Source organism: Bos mutus, chromosome 22 (genome assembly GCF_027580195.1).
Source record: "Bos mutus isolate GX-2022 chromosome 22, NWIPB_WYAK_1.1, whole genome shotgun sequence".
Taxonomy (NCBI): Eukaryota; Metazoa; Chordata; class Mammalia; order Artiodactyla; family Bovidae; genus Bos; species Bos mutus.
Genome location: NC_091638.1, coordinates 43,186,068 through 43,202,714, shown reverse-complemented (window position 1 = coordinate 43,202,714; position 16,647 = coordinate 43,186,068). Strand labels below are relative to the sequence as shown.

General features: G+C 43.9%; 3 protein-coding genes across 16 annotated transcripts in view; 2 read left to right on the top strand and 1 right to left on the bottom strand.

Moving 5' to 3' along the window:
* PXK (PX domain containing serine/threonine kinase like) overlaps positions 1-5,220 on the top strand; it is an 81,932-nt gene extending 76,712 nt beyond the window's left edge. For 4 of the 13 annotated variants that reach the window (XM_070359743.1, XM_070359741.1, XM_070359739.1 and 1 more), the window contains exon 19: positions 3,722-3,864. Coding sequence is in view for 5 of the 13 variants with exons in the window: in XM_070359746.1 (XP_070215847.1) it covers positions 2,469-2,493; positions 3,722-3,908 (212 nt within the window). In the remaining 8 variants the exon portion in view is untranslated. Of the gene's footprint in view, positions 1-2,468; positions 2,494-3,721 lie in introns of all 13 variants that reach the window. The other 9 variants (XM_070359744.1, XM_070359742.1, XM_070359740.1 and 6 more) reach the window with 3 other exon arrangements.
* A 148-nt stretch (positions 5,221-5,368) lies between these two features.
* Positions 5,369-10,811, bottom strand: PDHB (pyruvate dehydrogenase E1 subunit beta). The gene is made up of 10 exons (XM_005898985.3): positions 10,709-10,811; positions 10,570-10,623; positions 8,888-8,995; positions 8,729-8,791; positions 8,590-8,625; positions 8,141-8,426; positions 7,622-7,732; positions 7,188-7,279; positions 6,191-6,332; positions 5,369-5,904 (listed from the first exon to the last, which is right to left on the bottom strand). Exons 1-10 carry the CDS (start codon positions 10,748-10,750, stop codon positions 5,759-5,761), a joined length of 1,080 nt encoding a protein of 359 aa, XP_005899047.1. The 5' UTR covers positions 10,751-10,811; the 3' UTR covers positions 5,369-5,758.
* Positions 10,812-10,956: 145 nt separating this feature from the next.
* The window catches only part of KCTD6 (potassium channel tetramerization domain containing 6), a 49,776-nt gene continuing 44,085 nt past the window's right edge, over positions 10,957-16,647 (top strand). Inside the window, exons 1-2 of one of the 2 annotated variants that reach the window (XM_070359750.1) lie at positions 10,958-11,093; positions 12,692-12,888. The gene's annotated coding sequence lies outside the window, so the exon portion shown is untranslated. Of the gene's footprint in view, positions 11,094-12,691; positions 12,889-16,647 lie in introns of both variants that reach the window. The other variant, XM_070359749.1, reaches the window with a different exon arrangement.

Here is a 16,647-nt window from a genome sequence, read left to right as displayed (position 1 = left end):
GTTGGGCAGTTGCATTCCTGGTCACAGGGAAACCACTTACTGGCTTTATAACTGATATTAGGGAAAACAGTTCTTTTTAAAGCATCCTTAATAATAATTGTGACATGAATACAGCCTCCCCATCTTTCTGAGGTAAAAGCAAAGGCAGTTTCAAACAGCTGGGGGCTGCCTGCTTTGGGGGTCGCTGGCCTCCAATTCCCTCTGAGGGTCGCTGGTTGGTCTGAAGGCCAGGTGGTCTCCCCTCCCGAGTGTGGGGACCACGAAGGAACCCAGATCCGCAGGCGGGAGTTGACTGCCCACTGTCAAAGTTGGCCCAGGGAAAGGGACTCTCAGAACTCCTTTTGACACGGCTGGGGAAGGTGTTTCTACCTGGATCTAACCTATGATCTTGCTGCAACAGTCTGTGGCCTGTTTCAGGGCCACTGCTGGGCTGCTAGCCTCCCACTGGGGTACTGCGGAGGGTGGAACAGTTAACTCTAGGGGTTTTTGTCTAAGAGAGGTGAGATTGGACAGATCATGACTGACCTGGTTATCACTGTAGATAAGCTGTTTTTGAGCGTTCCTCCACCTTGAGTGTTGGAGGCCAACATTTTTGAAAGCTAGATCCAGTTGGCAGTCATTCTGCTTTGGAATTTGGTGGTGTCCACTACCTCGGGATGGGGCTTTAGGAAGCCTCTGGAGGGGCACTCACTCACATCTGGGGAGTAGGGGAGCTCAGGCATCAGGCAGTTGTCCCAGATTCATCACAGGCCCAAGAGACAACTCTGAATTTGGACGCTGGTAACATTTCCAACCCCCCCCCCCGCCCCCCCGCTCTGACATTATTGGCCATGTGTTACAGCTTAAGTTCCAGTGAACCTTTAAAGGAATTTTGTGGACCATAGAAAAGGCAAAAAAAGAAAAACTAAAAAAGGACAAAAAAAATCAATGGGACCTGTAATTAGACTGAGAGTCCCTAGGGTGTGTGTTTTTGCCTCCTCCAAGGTCAAGTGTTGACCTGGACCTCCCTGCCCGCCCCCAACCTTCCTGAGGCTTCTGAGCTGCTCCTGGGCCTGATCCTATGTATAGAGATCTGCCCTGGTTGTTGCAGGCCCAGTGAGGAGAGGCGGACCTCATGGGACATGGGGCCCTTTACGATTGGTCTGGCCCTTTGTGAGAGCACCTCTGGTGACCTTAGTTTTTTCCCTTTGGATGAGCAGACTCTCCTTGCACAGCCCCCAGCAGCACAGGTTACCCTGTGGCACTTTGGACAGTGGATTTATTTATGCTACCTACATATTCAAAGCAACTCATTTAGACAGTCTTAGCCTTTACTTGGGAGAAGGCAATGGCAACCCATTCCAGTACTCTTGCCTGGAAAATCCCATGGGCGGAGGAGCCTGGTGGGCTGCAGTCCATGGGGTCGCTGAGAGTCGGACACGACTGAGCAACTTCACTTTCACTTTTCACTTTCATGCGCTGGAGAAGGGAATGGCAACCCACTCCAGTATTCTTGCCTGGAGAATCCCAGGGACGGGGGAGCCTGGTGGGCTGCCGTCTATGGGGTCGCACAGAGTCGGACACGACTGAAGTGACTTAGCAGCAGCAGCCTTTACTTGGACAATGAGGGTCCGTTTCCTGAGCACCACCCCGTCCCCAAACTGTGGTAGTGAATGTGCACTTCTAATCTTGAGTGCCAGGTAGTATTGAGGCCACAGTCGAGGGTTGGTTCTGCGTGAGAGCCGAGCAGGTTAGTTCTGTGCCAAGATGGCAGCCTGTACCAAGTCTAGTCCCTGAGGCCCATCTCTAGCCTCCCAGAGTCCTGGGCTAGAAGGGTGGCTGGTCTCTGGATAGTCAGTCCCATGCCTTTAGTGGGACAAAGTGTTGTTTCAGCCCTGTCTTCTGGTCTGTAACCCACCCTGACGCTTCTGCCGGCGTCAAAGCCCAGAGCTGGGAGGCAGAAATGCTGGCGCTCATTCAGGTACATGTTGGGCCCTCCAGGTCAAGTCCAATTCTGCTGCCCTTTTTTGGCCATTGGCTGAGAGTGCTGGGGAGGGGCGCTGGGAGGGTATTGGCATCCACTCAGTCCTCTGGGCTCTGCACTTGAGTTCCAAGAGGCTTCAGAGGCCATCTCCCCTCCTGGTATTTCAATGGTCACTTTCCAAGAACACCCTTCAGAGGAACGCTTATATGACACACCGGTTTTCCCTGTTCTTCTCATCTCCACAGTCATGTCAGGTTGCAAGTCCTTTTTTATCTCTGTAACCCTGTAACACCAGGCTGGGAGCATCTTCCCATAATCCACCCTGGCATACAACATAATAGAACTTCATTAGTTGTCATTGTATAGAACCAGTGAAAATGACGTTTTGTTCATCTGTCTGTGTTCACTCTTTATTTGTATTGTCATATTATTATTTGAGAATTTCAAGAACTCCAGAGCATGAGTGTGTGTATCTGTGTGATTCTTTAATTTCAGCTGCCTTTAGGTTTGGGTAAAAGATGTAAAGGAAGGTAAGTGGTTTTCTATGAAATACTTTAACCATGGCTTCTCACAGTTGGTAAACAAAGGTTGCTCTTGCTGAAGTATGTTATTGATGGTCCTGAACACCCATCCATATAAAGTCAAGTTGTGGCGGGTATGTCCTCCTGTTGCCACCACAGCTGGGGAGGCGGTGGGGGAGCCACCCAGCAGACTGTCTTGCTGGGGTGGCCCTAGGATAGGGCAGAGGGTGAGGCTGGAACAGAGGTGGGGCCACAGGGAGCTGCCCGGGCCACAGGGAATGGGGCAGCTCCCTGTAGCACAGGCAAGTTCTTTGAAGCAAGGCCTTTTCTGAACCGAGTGTTTATTTTGTTCGAAGAGGATGAAATTCATTTGTTGATTTAAAAGTATACAATTCAAGTGCACAATGTCTGTGTGCCTGGAAGGAAGACAAGAGAAGTTTCAGATACCTGTTCAGTTTCCTTCTCCTTGCCCACCAGGGTAGAGCCCGCCATTCCAGTCTCCCCCAACACTTCAGCAAAGATGTAGGGTTAGTGCATTTCTGTCTTGTAGGGTTGGCTCCCAGTGGATACAAGGGTGTTTGAGGAAGACGCCTCCTTGAGAGTGCCATTGTGGGAGAAAGTCCTCTGTCCCTTGCTGAGCATTGCTGACAATTATCAGCATTTTATATTTCTTTCAGGCAACCTAGTATATTCAAGACAGATGGAAAAAAATAAAAAGACCCTGAGGAGCCCATAACCCAGCAGACAGTGGTTCCTTGCTGAGAATCCTTTGTCATTTCATGTTAAATCACATCCTTCAAATACAGTGTGCTTTGCAGCAGCTAAAGAACTGTTCATCCCTTTCTAGTAATCGATATTTTAGGTAGCCCAGCTGTGCATACAGATGTCTGTCTTTCATTGCTAGCTCAGGAGTAGGTGGAGCTGTATGGAACCTGGAAAAAGTAGGGAAGGGAACCTTTCTTTTGGGATCATTTTTAAAATCTGGAAATTCATCTATGCAGAGAATGTTACTGTGTAATTTTATGTAATCTGTGATATTTGTTTAGTCTTTTCTCACATGAGTGTTAACTTGGGAGAAATGGCAACTTCAAAAAAAAAATCACACAGTTACAAAGTATCTCGGCCCCTCTGAGGGAAAATGTTTGCAGTCTTCCCCAAGTCCTTTCTGCCAAGGACTGAGCAGTAGCACGTGTGCAGGGTGCGTGCAGAAATACTGACTGTCCCTTCTCCTCCACAGGGATGTCCGCGTTACCTCCACCTCCTCCACCTCCACCTCCACCAGCAGCAGCTCCCTCACCTCCTTCGAGCACAGAGGCGCCCTCACAGTTTCCACCCCAGGCTGTGAATGGCGTGAGCCGAGGGGCCTTACTCAGCTCCATCCAGAATTTCCAAAAAGGAACTTTGAGGAAAGCCGAAACCTGTGATCATAGTGCTCCTAAGATTGGCTAAAGCTTCGTGTTTACACTCGGAGGGAAAAGTTCTTTTTTTTTTTTTTCCTTTCACCTCCACCCCCTGAAGTATCCTCCTTCTGGATAAATAATTGCTGAGCCAGTACAGCCACATACGACTTTGCAGATGCTCACATAAGGGGCTTTTCAAGAGAGAAACACAGTCTTCAAGTAGAATGAAGTCAGGCTGGCATTGCTGCCTTAAGAAATATTTTGCTCCTTGGTTACTATCGGAATCTGGTTCACCCTCTTTTGGTGGGCAGCAGCATATCAGAATCAATTATTTCCACCAACTGAAGGAAATGGACAAAAAAACAAAAACGATGACAATATTCAGTCACCGAGGTGAATGGCCTTGGTGTTACAATCCCTCCCATCCCACTAGACAGCTCCTAGAACTGTTCCTCTCATAATTTCTCTATTCTAAAGCATTTTCTGGTTATTTCTTAGATAAAACTGTTTTTTGCTACCTTTAATTACATCTTAGACATTAACACCATAGCCCAAAGCATAGTGATGTCGCTGAGAGTCAGAGAAGCAACCGAGTTCTTCATTTCCCCCTCAAGTATAAGGTGAAAGTTCGCAACATTCTCTCAAGTTCAATCAGGAACTCCATTGTGGTTACAGAACTCAGGGCTGCTATAGGAACTACTCTAGGCTCTTCATTCCTTTTAGTTAGTACGTGTTGAACAGACAAAAAAATGTTAACATCAGGAAAAGCTCTTGCCAATTCAAGGATCTTCTTAATCCTTAGCATTTAAGTCAAGTTTGGGGTTTGTGGGGGGGTCATTATTACAAGTAAATTTGGCATCTATAGAAATCAGTTCTGATTTTTAAAGATTTATCCAAATATATCATCTTTTTAACATTACTCATTTATTAGAAAGATCCTTTATCCTATGATTTGCTTAAACCCTTAAATAAATTGCACTTTAAAGGATTATAAGTAATCCATCTAAAAAAATCAAGTTATACCCATCAGTGTTGGTTACTATGCAGAGAGAATGTCATTGTGTATAGTTTCATGTAATCTGTGATAAATGTTCAGCTGTATTTTTTATTAAAATAAACTGTGTCAAGAAAATGTGTTGTTTTAGCTTGGCTAGATATTTTAATGCGAAGTTTTTGTACCACTTACGTGCTTCTGTAACTAACTTACATCTATCTTTTCCATCTCAACTTCTGAGGAGAGCAGTGTATGGCAGAATATTATGTTTTTTGGCAGTGGGAAAAATACCTGACATGGATCTTGGTTTAACTTTGAAGAGAACCTACTGGAATTAGGCATCTGAAGAATCGGTGGGCAAGTTCCTGTTGTAAGTAAGTGATGCAGTTTAGGAGATTAGCGTTTAGTTCCTGATGGCACTAATTTCTTAACAGAATTTTAGGACTTCTATGCCACATTAATTATCTCAAGAATATAAAAATACCATTAGTCATAGTTAGGAATTCCTTTATTCCTTATCAAAACAATCTTAACAGTAAATGTAGATTAAATGCTTTTATTTTTTACATATAAGTTATCCTTTTTTGGATATATCTTTCATCAGGACTCTGCCACATTTACACCATGTTCTTCCAGTGAGAGGGTAAAATTGCACATGAATCTTATTCAAAGAACATGGTACTGTAACAGACCAAAAAAATATGTAACTTAGGAGAGTGGAAAGTTTTACCACAAACACATTTAAACTTCTTCCCAGTAAAAAAAATCTGTTGTTGCTTCAGAGATAACTTTATGAATTAAAAGGTCTTATGGGATAATCCAGATGAAGAGTCAGCAAGTATTTTAAGTAAATTCCAATGACCTGAACTTCAAGTCCAAACTAGATATTCAGTGTTTTCTTTATTGCAAATATGATGTCCTTAACCTGAGGTACAGAGTTGTCTTCTAGAATCTTTGCATAAGGCATAGGCACATCGGCACCAGTGACGCGAACTGCAGGAGCATCCAGGAAATTGAACGCGGGGCCTAAGAGGGAAGGAGGTGCAAGTCAGAGAGGCAAGGAAAACCAGCTGAGCACCACCACCTCAGCACAGCAGGTATGGCTGCCCCGAGAAGGGAAGTCTGAAATCTATGCTAATTACAAAGAATTGTTTATGGTTTTGCTTTTTTTAATTACCCAAAGGAAAAATAGCAAGCTGACAAGTTGAAAATTTCAAGTCATTTGATCATCCCTAGCTTTTGCTTGTTTTGTCCTATAATAAACAGTGTTTATTTCAGCTTAACTCTTCTGGAATCAGTGTCTCTGAAATACCTTCCATGATCCTGGCACAGATTTCAGCTCCTACTCCGAACTGTGGCCAGCCTCCTTCCACGGTTACAAGGTGATTGGTCTTCATGACACTGCCTTCTATTGTTTCAATGTCCATTGGCCTGATGGTTCGCAAATTTATCACCTAGACAGAAAATACAGTAAATAGCTTTATAGAGCCACTGCCTCACAAATACATTTTATCCCCATAAAGCCACTTCCCTTATGTGTGCGTTCTCAGTCGCACAGTTGTGTCTGAGTCTTGACAACCCCATGTACTGTAGCCTGCCAGGCTCCTCTGTCTGTGGGATTTCCCAGGCAAGAATACTGGAGTGGGTTGCCATTTGCTACTCCAGAGGATCTTCCTGACCCAGGAATGAAACCTGCATTTCCCATCAATCTTTGAGTCTAGGGAAATCTGACTATGTCAAAAGGGGAACTAATTAAAACTTTATCTCTACTACAAGCAGCTCTGTTCACTTACAGAACTCACTTGTCCTCCCTTGGCTTTAACTTCCTCCTCATCAAAATAGTAACTAACACGTGACTGCTTACCAAGTACCAGACACTACAATAAGTATAATTCCACAACCACCCTGATGGGACAGTAAATATTATCCTCATTTTATGGCTGATGACACTGAGATTTATTAAAGTACATAATAACTTGCTCAAGCATAACCAGCAAGTGGTATCTCCTGGATATCAAAGGGTTAGACTCAATGACTTCTAAGTTTTCCATTCTCCCAACCTCCAGCTCTAAGTTTGGATCTTAACTTGATAATACAGATACTAAAAAGATCCAGACACTAGTGTGGTAAAAAGCTAGGTGTTTAAAAACCAAGTAGGTTCCCACTGTTAAGCTGAGACAGAACTAAATGACAAAGCAAGATTTTATATCTAATTAACCTGTTAACAGAATTCAAACTCATCTTTCTGGGTCTCTTTAAATTTAAAGGGATCTTTCTGATTCTTTAAGAACATGTGTATGTCCACTTACCTCACATTCAATTCCCTCTTTAGACAGTACTGTTGCAGCTTCTAAGCAGTGGCCCACAGGTCTTGAATGAGCAACTATAGTTACGTGTGTTCCTGAAACAAAGTTGTCACAGATCAGAGGTCAGGTTGAAACCAAACACACTGTCCTTCTCTGTAGCCAGCTGTGGTTCTTGTTCATTTGTAAAATCTTAAACTCAACTTCATTCCAGTGAGATGAGGAACGTGATAGCCTTCCTGGAAATGAAGTACAAATCCACTAGGCTCGGATTTAGAAAAGCACAAATACGCGGTGCAGTCAGGGCATAACACACTTTAAACTCATCCTGTAATTTTCTAGTCAAAGTTAAGGCCAGTAACTTCTAGATCGAGTCTGATCAACATAAACAGAAGGAGCAGAGTGCTAATACTGTTGAAGTATATACTGATTTCACTTACCTTGCCTTTCTATTTTGGCTTTTCCAATAGGGATCAGAAAATCTTTTGACTGAGCTTCTGAAGGAAGTTCAAAAGGTACTCCGTACATCAATTCATTCTCCAGCACCACCACTACAATATATAAATATTTAAACCAGCGTAACCACATGACTAAGAATATCTATAAACACAATCTATTCATTCTGTGAGACGTTTCACTGTGCTGATTAGGAAGCATCATAGTGTCCCGTAGCCTTATGGATGGCTTAGATACAAACGTCTGTAGTCTGGTCAATCCTGATTTTACCTCTGGGGTTAAATCAGTGTTATAGGTGTGTAGTAAATTTCTCTCATACCTAATTGGCCCCCATATAGTCATAGATAAGAAAAACACTATTTTTCCCCTATGTTTACGACATCTGAGATCTCTAACATATGTCTATGCCTAACTTAATGGTCTTCAATGGTTCCTTCCATGCAGATATTTCATTTTAGTACTTTAATGTTCAAAAGAGATGCACGACACACCCCTCTACTGACCTGGGTTGTTATCCCGAATGGCTGATTTAATAAGCCCTTTTGCATCCTCTGAACTCCAGGGGCTGACCACCTTTAAGCCTGGGCAATGCCCATACCAGGCAGCAAAACACTGTGAGTGCTGGGCAGCTACACCTGCTGAGGCGCCATTGGGCCCCCTGAAGACTATGGGCACAGACTGAAGGCCCCCTGACATGTAGTACGTCTTGGCAGCTGAGTTTATGACCTGGTCGATGGCTTGCATAGAGAAATTGAAGGTCATGAATTCACAAATGGGCCGTAACCCAGCCTGTCAAATCAAAAATGTTGAAAAGACGTTGAAAAGACTGGAAAACATCAGTTTAGAGTGGCAAATAACTACTTTGCCCCCCCCCCCAACACTCAAGCAATGATTTTAAAAGGTCTTGTTAAAAGAAACCCTTTGGGTGAGATTCACAAAGAAGACTACATACCATAGCGGCACCTACAGCAATTCCAGCAAAGCCCATCTAGAAAGTAAAATGCAAATATAAGTAAAAACCCACAAAAATTAGAGTAGTATCCTTTAACAGACATGCCCCTCCAAGGTCTGCTTCCTGATGGAAAGCTTACCTCAGATATGGGAGTATCTATGATCCTCTTATCTCCATATTTCTTCCACAGGCCTCGACTAACCTATAATTAAGCAATGACCCATTACTTCTAATTGTACTGGGGGCAAATGACCACCTCAATTCTGTATAGTGGTTGTTTTTTTTTTTCCTTACTTACCTTATATGCCCCATCGTACTGGGCAACTTCTTCCCCAAGGAGAAATACCTTCTCATCTCTTTCCAGCTCCTCATCCATGCCTTGATTTATAGCCTCACGAACTGTCACCTGTCACAGGCATGGGAAAGCAGTCAATAAACTACAGGATTACTTAGGATACTACTGAGATTCTCTCTTGACCTATGCTGCCCACAGCACACGATACAAAAACCATCAGTAGAACAGGCTTCTCTTTAAAAGTTCAAAGAATTTAAAAAGTAACATTTCTATTGCTCATTGCCAGTCTATGATTAGATCTATGAATGAAAAATATACTGAACACTTCCCTTTTTAATATTTACTGGCTGCACTGGGTTTTAGTTGCACATACGGGATCTTCCGGTTGTGTCACGCAGGATCTTTCATTGTGGCTCACCGACACAGCAATTGCCATACAAGCTCAGTAGTAGTGGTGCACAGGCTCAGTTTCCCATATGGGATTTTGGTTCCCTCAACAGGGATTGAACCCACGTCCCCTGCATTGCAGGGTGGATTCTTAACCACTGGACCAGCAGGGAAGTCCCCTTTTTCTTAATGACTACCTAATCTTGAAAAATCTGCTTGCTGGCCAGACCAGTTCACAGGTGCTTTCCTAAGTAGAGAGTACACTGGATAATTTTATTTCCACATTTGGTATACTGTGGGGCAGAGAACAGTCAAGGAAGCCTAAGTAATACTACATACTGAGCACTAACTAAGTGCCAGACACTGCCAAACACTTTGCCTTCAGGATCTAGGAATTTCTCAACTATAAAGGTTGGTAGAATCCTCCAGTAACAAAAATGAGAAAAGAGGGAAATTCCTCATAAACTTGAACACAGAATTACCATATAATCCAACAATTCTAACTTCTAGATTTTATACCCCAAAGAACTGAAAGCGGGGACTCAGATAATTGCACATCAATGTTCACAGCACCATTATTCAAAATCCAACAGGTGGAAACAACTCAGGTGTCCATCAATGGTGAGTGGGTAAGAAAAGGTGGTATATGCCTACAACGGAATACTATTCAGCCTTAAAAACGAATGAAATTCTGACACATGCTCCGACATGGATGAACCTTGAAAACTTGGTAAGTGAAAGAAGTCAGACCTATAAGGAAAAATATTAAATGATTCCATTTATAGGCCATCCCTGCTGCTGCTAAGTCGCTTCAGTCGTGTCCGACCCTGTGCGACCCCACAGACAGCAGCCCATCAGGCTCCTCTGTCCCTGGGATTCTCCAGGCAAGAATACTGGAGTGGGTGGCCATTTCCTTCTCCAATAGGCCATCCCTAGAATACATGAATTCATCATCACAGAAAGTGCCGAGAGGTTAGAGGTCACCAGGGGCTAAGGGAGAGTTACTGTTCAATAAGTACAGTTTCTGTTTGGGACGATGATAAAGTTCTGGTGGTGAATGGACGACGTGCTAAATGCACTTAGCGCCACTGAATATACAGTTTAAAATAGTAAATTTTGTTATGTATATTTTACCACAATAAAAAATTTTAAGGGGAGGTGAGGGAAGAAGTGTCACGTCTTGTTCCCTCAGATCAGCCAGCTGATTCCATTAAGCCTCGCATGGGTGACATGCGACCCCAGCCTCTGCCCTGGAACCAGGGGCCCCTCCCGGCCCGACTAGAGTCCGGGCCAGTTACCTGCAGTGCAGCCGGCGCGGTCCGGTGGAACCGCCTCCTCAGCAGCCCGGAGACCTGGCAGGGAGAGAGAGAAGACGCTCAGAGGGCAACAGAGTGGGCAGGGGTCGCGCAGGGTCATAGCAAGGGAGCCGTTGCCTACCTGCTCAAGGGGTTTCCGCACCAACACAGCAGCCACCGCCATCTTGGCCGTGTCCTCTAGCCGCTGCCAAATGACAGCACGGCAGGGCCGCGGACCAGTCGGACCCCGCTCCCCCGCCGGCGCGGGCCAATGGCAGGGCACGACGCCTGCGTGCCCCGCCTCCCGCAGCGCGTCATGGGCCGAGGGGGCGGGCCGAGGGGGCGTGTGGGTGGTCCCAGTCTGCGGCGGCCGGAAAACAGCTAGGGAGCGCCGGCGGTTCCTGGCGCTAGGGCTGCACGCCCGGAGCGCGTCCGTCCGTGTTGGTATTTTGGACGCGGGGACCGAAAGTCAGACGCTGAGGAGCGTAACTCGAGGCCGTGAAAACTGCAGGCACAGAAACGCTTTGGTACGAAGCAGCACTTTATACATAATCTGGTGACTGGGTATTTACAGTCTGACAAGTTACCCTGGAAACACTGTCTTTTGGTTCCTTAGAATGTGAACTGGAGCTAGCTTTCATGTGTGCCAGGCATTATGTTAAGTGCTTTATGGCTCACTTTATTCTCATAGGAGCCCTTTCAGGTAATTAGTGTTAGTATTATTAGCTCTATTTCTCAGATGGATAGAGTGAATGAAAGGGATTGGTTAAAGGAGCCAGAATTTGACTTTACGACTCCTGACTGTAAAAGGTAGTCTTTCCCCACTGCTTCGTAAAGCGGAATTTGGGGTCCCTACCTGGGAGGGAGTTACAACAACCTGCATTTCGAGAGGGCCTATCACCTGAGAAGAGGGCGTCAGAGAATGAGATGGCTGGATGGCATCACCCATACAATGGACATGAGCTTGGGCAAAGTTTTGAGAGATGGTAAGGGACAGGGAGGCTTGCCGTGCTGCAGTCCGTGGGGTCACAAAGAGTCGGACACGCCTAGTGACTGAACATAACCTGTCTAGGGAAGCCTCTGGAAGCTTTATCTCATTGGTCTCATTTCGACTTGGTGGTGAGGGGAACGGGTCAGGTAGGACCTCTGGGGACTCCCCCAGCCCTCACTGTTATCCAGGACATTTCAGAAATGTCTATGAGGGCTGCGAGCTGCTGCTGGTCTGCAGCCTGAGAATCTGGGTGTACTGTAAGGGCCCCGAGAAGCCAGTGCCGCAGGGAGAGACTAGGTCACAGGAATCTGGTTGCTAAGTGAGAGTGAGAGGAGAGGGGTGAGGGCAGAGGCAGGGAGACCCCAGGGAGTCTTTGGTAGAGAGAACTGGAATAGAGGACAGCTTCAGCATGGAGAGGAGGTGACAGGTTTAAGATCTGTTTGGGACTGGAATCAATAGGGTTGCCATGAGGGAAGGGGAAGAGTTGAGGAAGATTTGAGTCTTCTTTGTTTTTGTTGTTGGATGGGTCGGGGAAGGGAGGCGCCTAGATGTAGGTGAGAGGTAAGACTATTCTGAATAAGCTGTATTTAGACAACTGGATCATACTCAGGTTGAATGTTTGGAGCCTAGAGCTAGAGGCTAGGTAGTGCTAGAGAGAGAAATTTGGACACAGCTGCTTGGGCATGGCTTTTAGTCTCTGGGCTTTCGCTTCATCATCTTTAAAATGGAAAATTTGTCTCTAAGATGTGAAGTCAAGACGTTCTGTATTCCTCACCTGACATCATTGCCTAGTCCCTTCAGTCTGTGGACTGAAATAAAAACATACAACGTGAGAGCTGTGAGATTCGTTTTATTTGGGGACTTAATGAGGACTATACCCCAGCAGACTGCTCTCAGATAGTGCATAGTGATTTGGAGAAGGGTATGCAGTCTGGCACACATCTGGGTAGAAGATTACTGCTAGTCATGAGTAGATATTTTAGTTAATGATTTTTAGTGCTTTTCCAAGTATGGTGAGATGCAAGAAATGGGGTTCATAAGCTTGTCTCCTGAAATTATCTGAAGGCCTGTTTTACCAGGTTTTCTCAGACCTTGGAGTGCCTCATTTTCAGTCTTTGTCCTCAATTCTTTCAGGGTATGTTGATGGTCAGCAGTGGCAGTGGCTAATAACTCAACTGTTGTAGAGCAAAATGGCAAGCAACGGTTTTTACTTGTCAAGTCCTTGACAGGAAACTAGTACTTCTCTGGCAGCCACACAGCATCCTCGGGAATAGCCTCAAATTTGAGATATCACCCCTCACTGGTTCCTGGGTTCTGCTTAGAACAAAAATGTAAGTCAGTGCTCTTGCCTGTCTCACCTCTCCCACCGTCCAGCACTAAAAGATTTCAGAAGTAAAATTACAAAGCAAAAGGAGGTATTAAGGTAAAGGAAGAAAGGCCTAAAGAGAAACCAAAAATATGGACTGTGATGTAGACGGAGGACAGTATTCCTGGACTTTATTCACACAGAGATCCTAAAAAGCCAGGAATCCTGAGACTGTGTAGCCAGCCTGGCCACTTGAGTCAGAACGGCAGTAGCAACTCCAGAGGACTCAGCTGGCCTCAGGTGAGAATTTCCTTTAAAATAAGACTGCAAACAGTTCAGACACATTGAATATCTTTATCTGTATATATACATTCCTTTCAAACTCTATAAATGGCCAGTTTGGGAAAACCCAGCACAATTTTATGTTTTGGAGTGAAAAGCACAAAAGTTGGAAGTGGTAAAGTATAAATCCATAATCTTTTTAAAGAGAATCTACATTCATAGGCTCACTGAATTTTACAGAAAAGGACTGGAAAGTGTAAGTTGGCTAACCACTTCACTCTTGCAATTAAATCTTTCCAAAGTTCCAGGAACATTTGTCCTCCAGTATCTTTGGGCTGTCACTCATCAGAAAGTCCTTCATCCAAAGTTTCAATCTCCACAGGGTTCCACAATTATTATTATTATTTTGGTCATTGCAATCAGGGTTTATTAAAGATTTTTCACTCCAGCTTTTTAGCTATAACTTAAACACATTAAAATGCACATTTCTACCACCTCAGAAGTTCTCTCATGTCTCCTTCTAAGTAATTCTCCACTCAATTCAACAGGCAACCACTGATGTGATTTCCATTGGCCTGTTTTAGAACTTGAAACAAATGGAGTTATATTTGTTTATATATATAATTATATTTGTTATATACCTTGTGCTCTTGTGTTTGGCTTCTTTAGCTTAGCAAATGTTACTGAAATTGATTCATTCATGTTAAATCTTAATGCTTTACTCCTCTTTTTATTCTCATAACTTTTTCTTTTGGGAGATCTTAAGACCCACAAGAAGTATAAAAATACGAAGAGTGTACAAGAGTTTTCCTGTATCTTCCTTCCAGCTCAGTGGTAATATTTTATATTGTTTGTTGTTATTGTTCTGTCACTAACTCATGTCTGACTTTTTTGTGACTCCGTGGACTGTAGTCCTACCAGGCTCATCGGTCCATGGGATTTCCCAGGCAAGAATACTGGAGTGGGTTGCATTTCCTTCTTTAGGGGATCTTCCTGACCCAGGGACTGAACCTAAATCTCCTGCTTTGCAGGCAGTTTCTTCACTGCTGAGCCACCGAGCAACCAACTCCAGTCTTGCCCGGGAAATGCCATGGACAAAGGACCCTGACTGGCTACAGTCCATGGGGGTCACAAAAAAGCTGGACATGACTTAGCAACTGAACAACAACAAAAATATTTTATGTACTATAGCTTGTTGTTGAAACCCAGAATTAACATTGGTACAATACTAGTTAGCTAGACACGAACTAATGTTGGTATAATACTAGTTAGCTAGACACTAACATTGGTACGATACTAGTTAGGTAGACACTCTATTCTGCTTTCACCTGTTTTTATATGCATTCTTACGTGTGTGCGTGTGTGTGAATAGTACTACAAAACTTCATCATCTGTACAAATTTATGTAGCCACCAGCACAATCAAAGTACAGAATCGTTTCATCACTGTAGAGAAACTCCCTCTGCAGACGCAGGTAGACACCTTCTCCCACCCCTAACTCCACTGTTCTCTTCTTAACCACTTTAGTTGTTATTTCAGGAATGTTTTTTACATGGAATCATGCAATATGTAATTCTTTGAGACTGACTATACTTACTCACCCTAATGCCCTGGGGACCCATTCAAGTAATTCTGTGTATCAACATTTCATTCTTTTTTATTGCTGAGTAGCTGTATGGCTTTGTTGGTTTATCCATTCGTCCACTGAAGGACTTCTGAGTTGTGTTCATTTTTAGTTATTTCCAGTATAGCTGCTGTGAACATTGGTTTACAGGTTTTTATGTGAACTTAAATTTTCATTTCTTTGGGTATCCAGCAGTATGATTGCCTGTTAAGTGTATGTTTAACTTTTAAAAAATTGTCAAACTTTTCCCAGAGTGGCTGTACCATTTTAGGTTTCCTCCAGCAATGTATGAGAAATACAGTTGCTCTGGGATCCTTCCCAGCACCTGATATTATTAATAATTTTTATTTAGGCATTCTAATCAATGTGTAATGGTGGCCCTTGTGAATTTAATTTGCATTTCCCTAGTATTTAATGATACTGAACACCTTTTAAAATCCAGCATCTCACACGATATATCCTGCATATAAATTGAATAAGCAGGGTGACAATGTACAGCCTTGACGTACTCCTTTCCTAATTTTGAACCTTTCCAGTTCAGTTCAAACTGTTGCTTCTTGACCCACATACAAGTTTCTCAAGAAGCAGGAAAGGTGGTCTGGTACTCATATCTCTAAGAATTTTTCAGTTTGTTGTGATTCCCACAGTCAAAGACTTTAGTCAGTGAAGCAGAAGTAGATGTTTTTTTGGAACTCCCTTGCCTTTTCCATGATCCAGTGAATGTTGGCAATTTGATCTCTGTTTCCTTTGCCTCTTCAAAACCCAGCTTGTACATTTGGAAGTTCTTCGCTGATGTTCTACTGAAGCCTAGCTTGGAGGATTTTGAGTATTACCTTGCTACCATGTGAAATGAGTGCAGTTGTGCACTAGTTTGAACATTTTTTGGCATTGCTTTTATTTGGGATTGGAATGAAAACTGACCTTTTCTGGTCCTGTGGCCACTGATAAGTTTTCCAAATTTGCTGACATATTGAGGGTAGCACTTTAACTGCATCATCTTTTAGGATTTTAAATAGCTCAGTTGGAATTCCATCATCTCCACTAGCTTTGTTCATGCTTCCTAAGGTCCACTTGACTTCACATTCCAGGATGTCTGGGTCTAGGTGAGTGACAACATCATCGTGGTTCAGTCAGTTCAGTTCAGTTCAGTCGCTTAGTCGTGTCTGACTCTCTGCGACCCCATGGACTGCAGCACTCCAGGCTTCCCTGTCCATCACCAACTCCCGAAGCTTACTCAAACTCATGTCCATTGAGTCAGTGATGCCATCCAGCCATCTCATCCTCTGTCATCCCCTTCTCCTCCTGTCTTCAATTTTTCCCAGTATCAGGGTCTTTTCTGGTGAGTCAGTTCTTCGCATCAGGTGGCCAGAGTATTGGAGTTTCAGCATCAGTCCTTCCAATGAATATTCAGGACTGGTTTCCTTTAGGATAGACTGGTTGGATCTCCTTGCAGTCCAAGGGACTCTCAAAAGTCTTCTTCAACACCACAGTTCAAAAGCATCAATTCTTTGGCCTTCAGCCTTCTTTATAGTCCAACTGTCACATCCATACATGACTACTGGAAAAACCACAGCTTTGACTAGACGGACCTTTGTTGGCGAAGTAATGTCTCTGCTTTTTAATATGCTGTCTAGGTTGGTCATAGCTTTTCTTCCAAGGAGCAAGCATCTTTTAATTTCATGGCTGCAGTTACCGTCTGCAGTGATTTTGGAGCCCAGAAAAATAGTCTCACTGTTTCCATTGTTTCCCCATGTTGGTTATCTAGGTCATTAAGACTTTTTTGTATAGTTCTTCTGTGTATTCTTGCCACCTCTTCTTAATCTCTTTTTCTGCTTCTGTTAGATCCTTACTATTTTTGTCCTTTACCTTACACATCCT

Bases quoted from the DNA above. Each gene is read 5' to 3' on its own strand.
- PDHB (XM_005898985.3), bottom strand. From the start codon at position 10,750: ATGGCGGTGGCTGCTGTGTTGGTGCGGAAACCCCTTGAGCAG. The intron at 8,996-10,569 runs GTAACTGGCCCG...TGCCTGTGACAG, and splicing joins CCGCGCCGGCTGCACTGCAG to GTGACAGTTCGTGAGGCTAT. The intron at 6,333-7,187 runs GTAAGTGGACAT...TTTTCTGTCTAG, and splicing joins AAGAGGGAATTGAATGTGAG to GTGATAAATTTGCGAACCAT.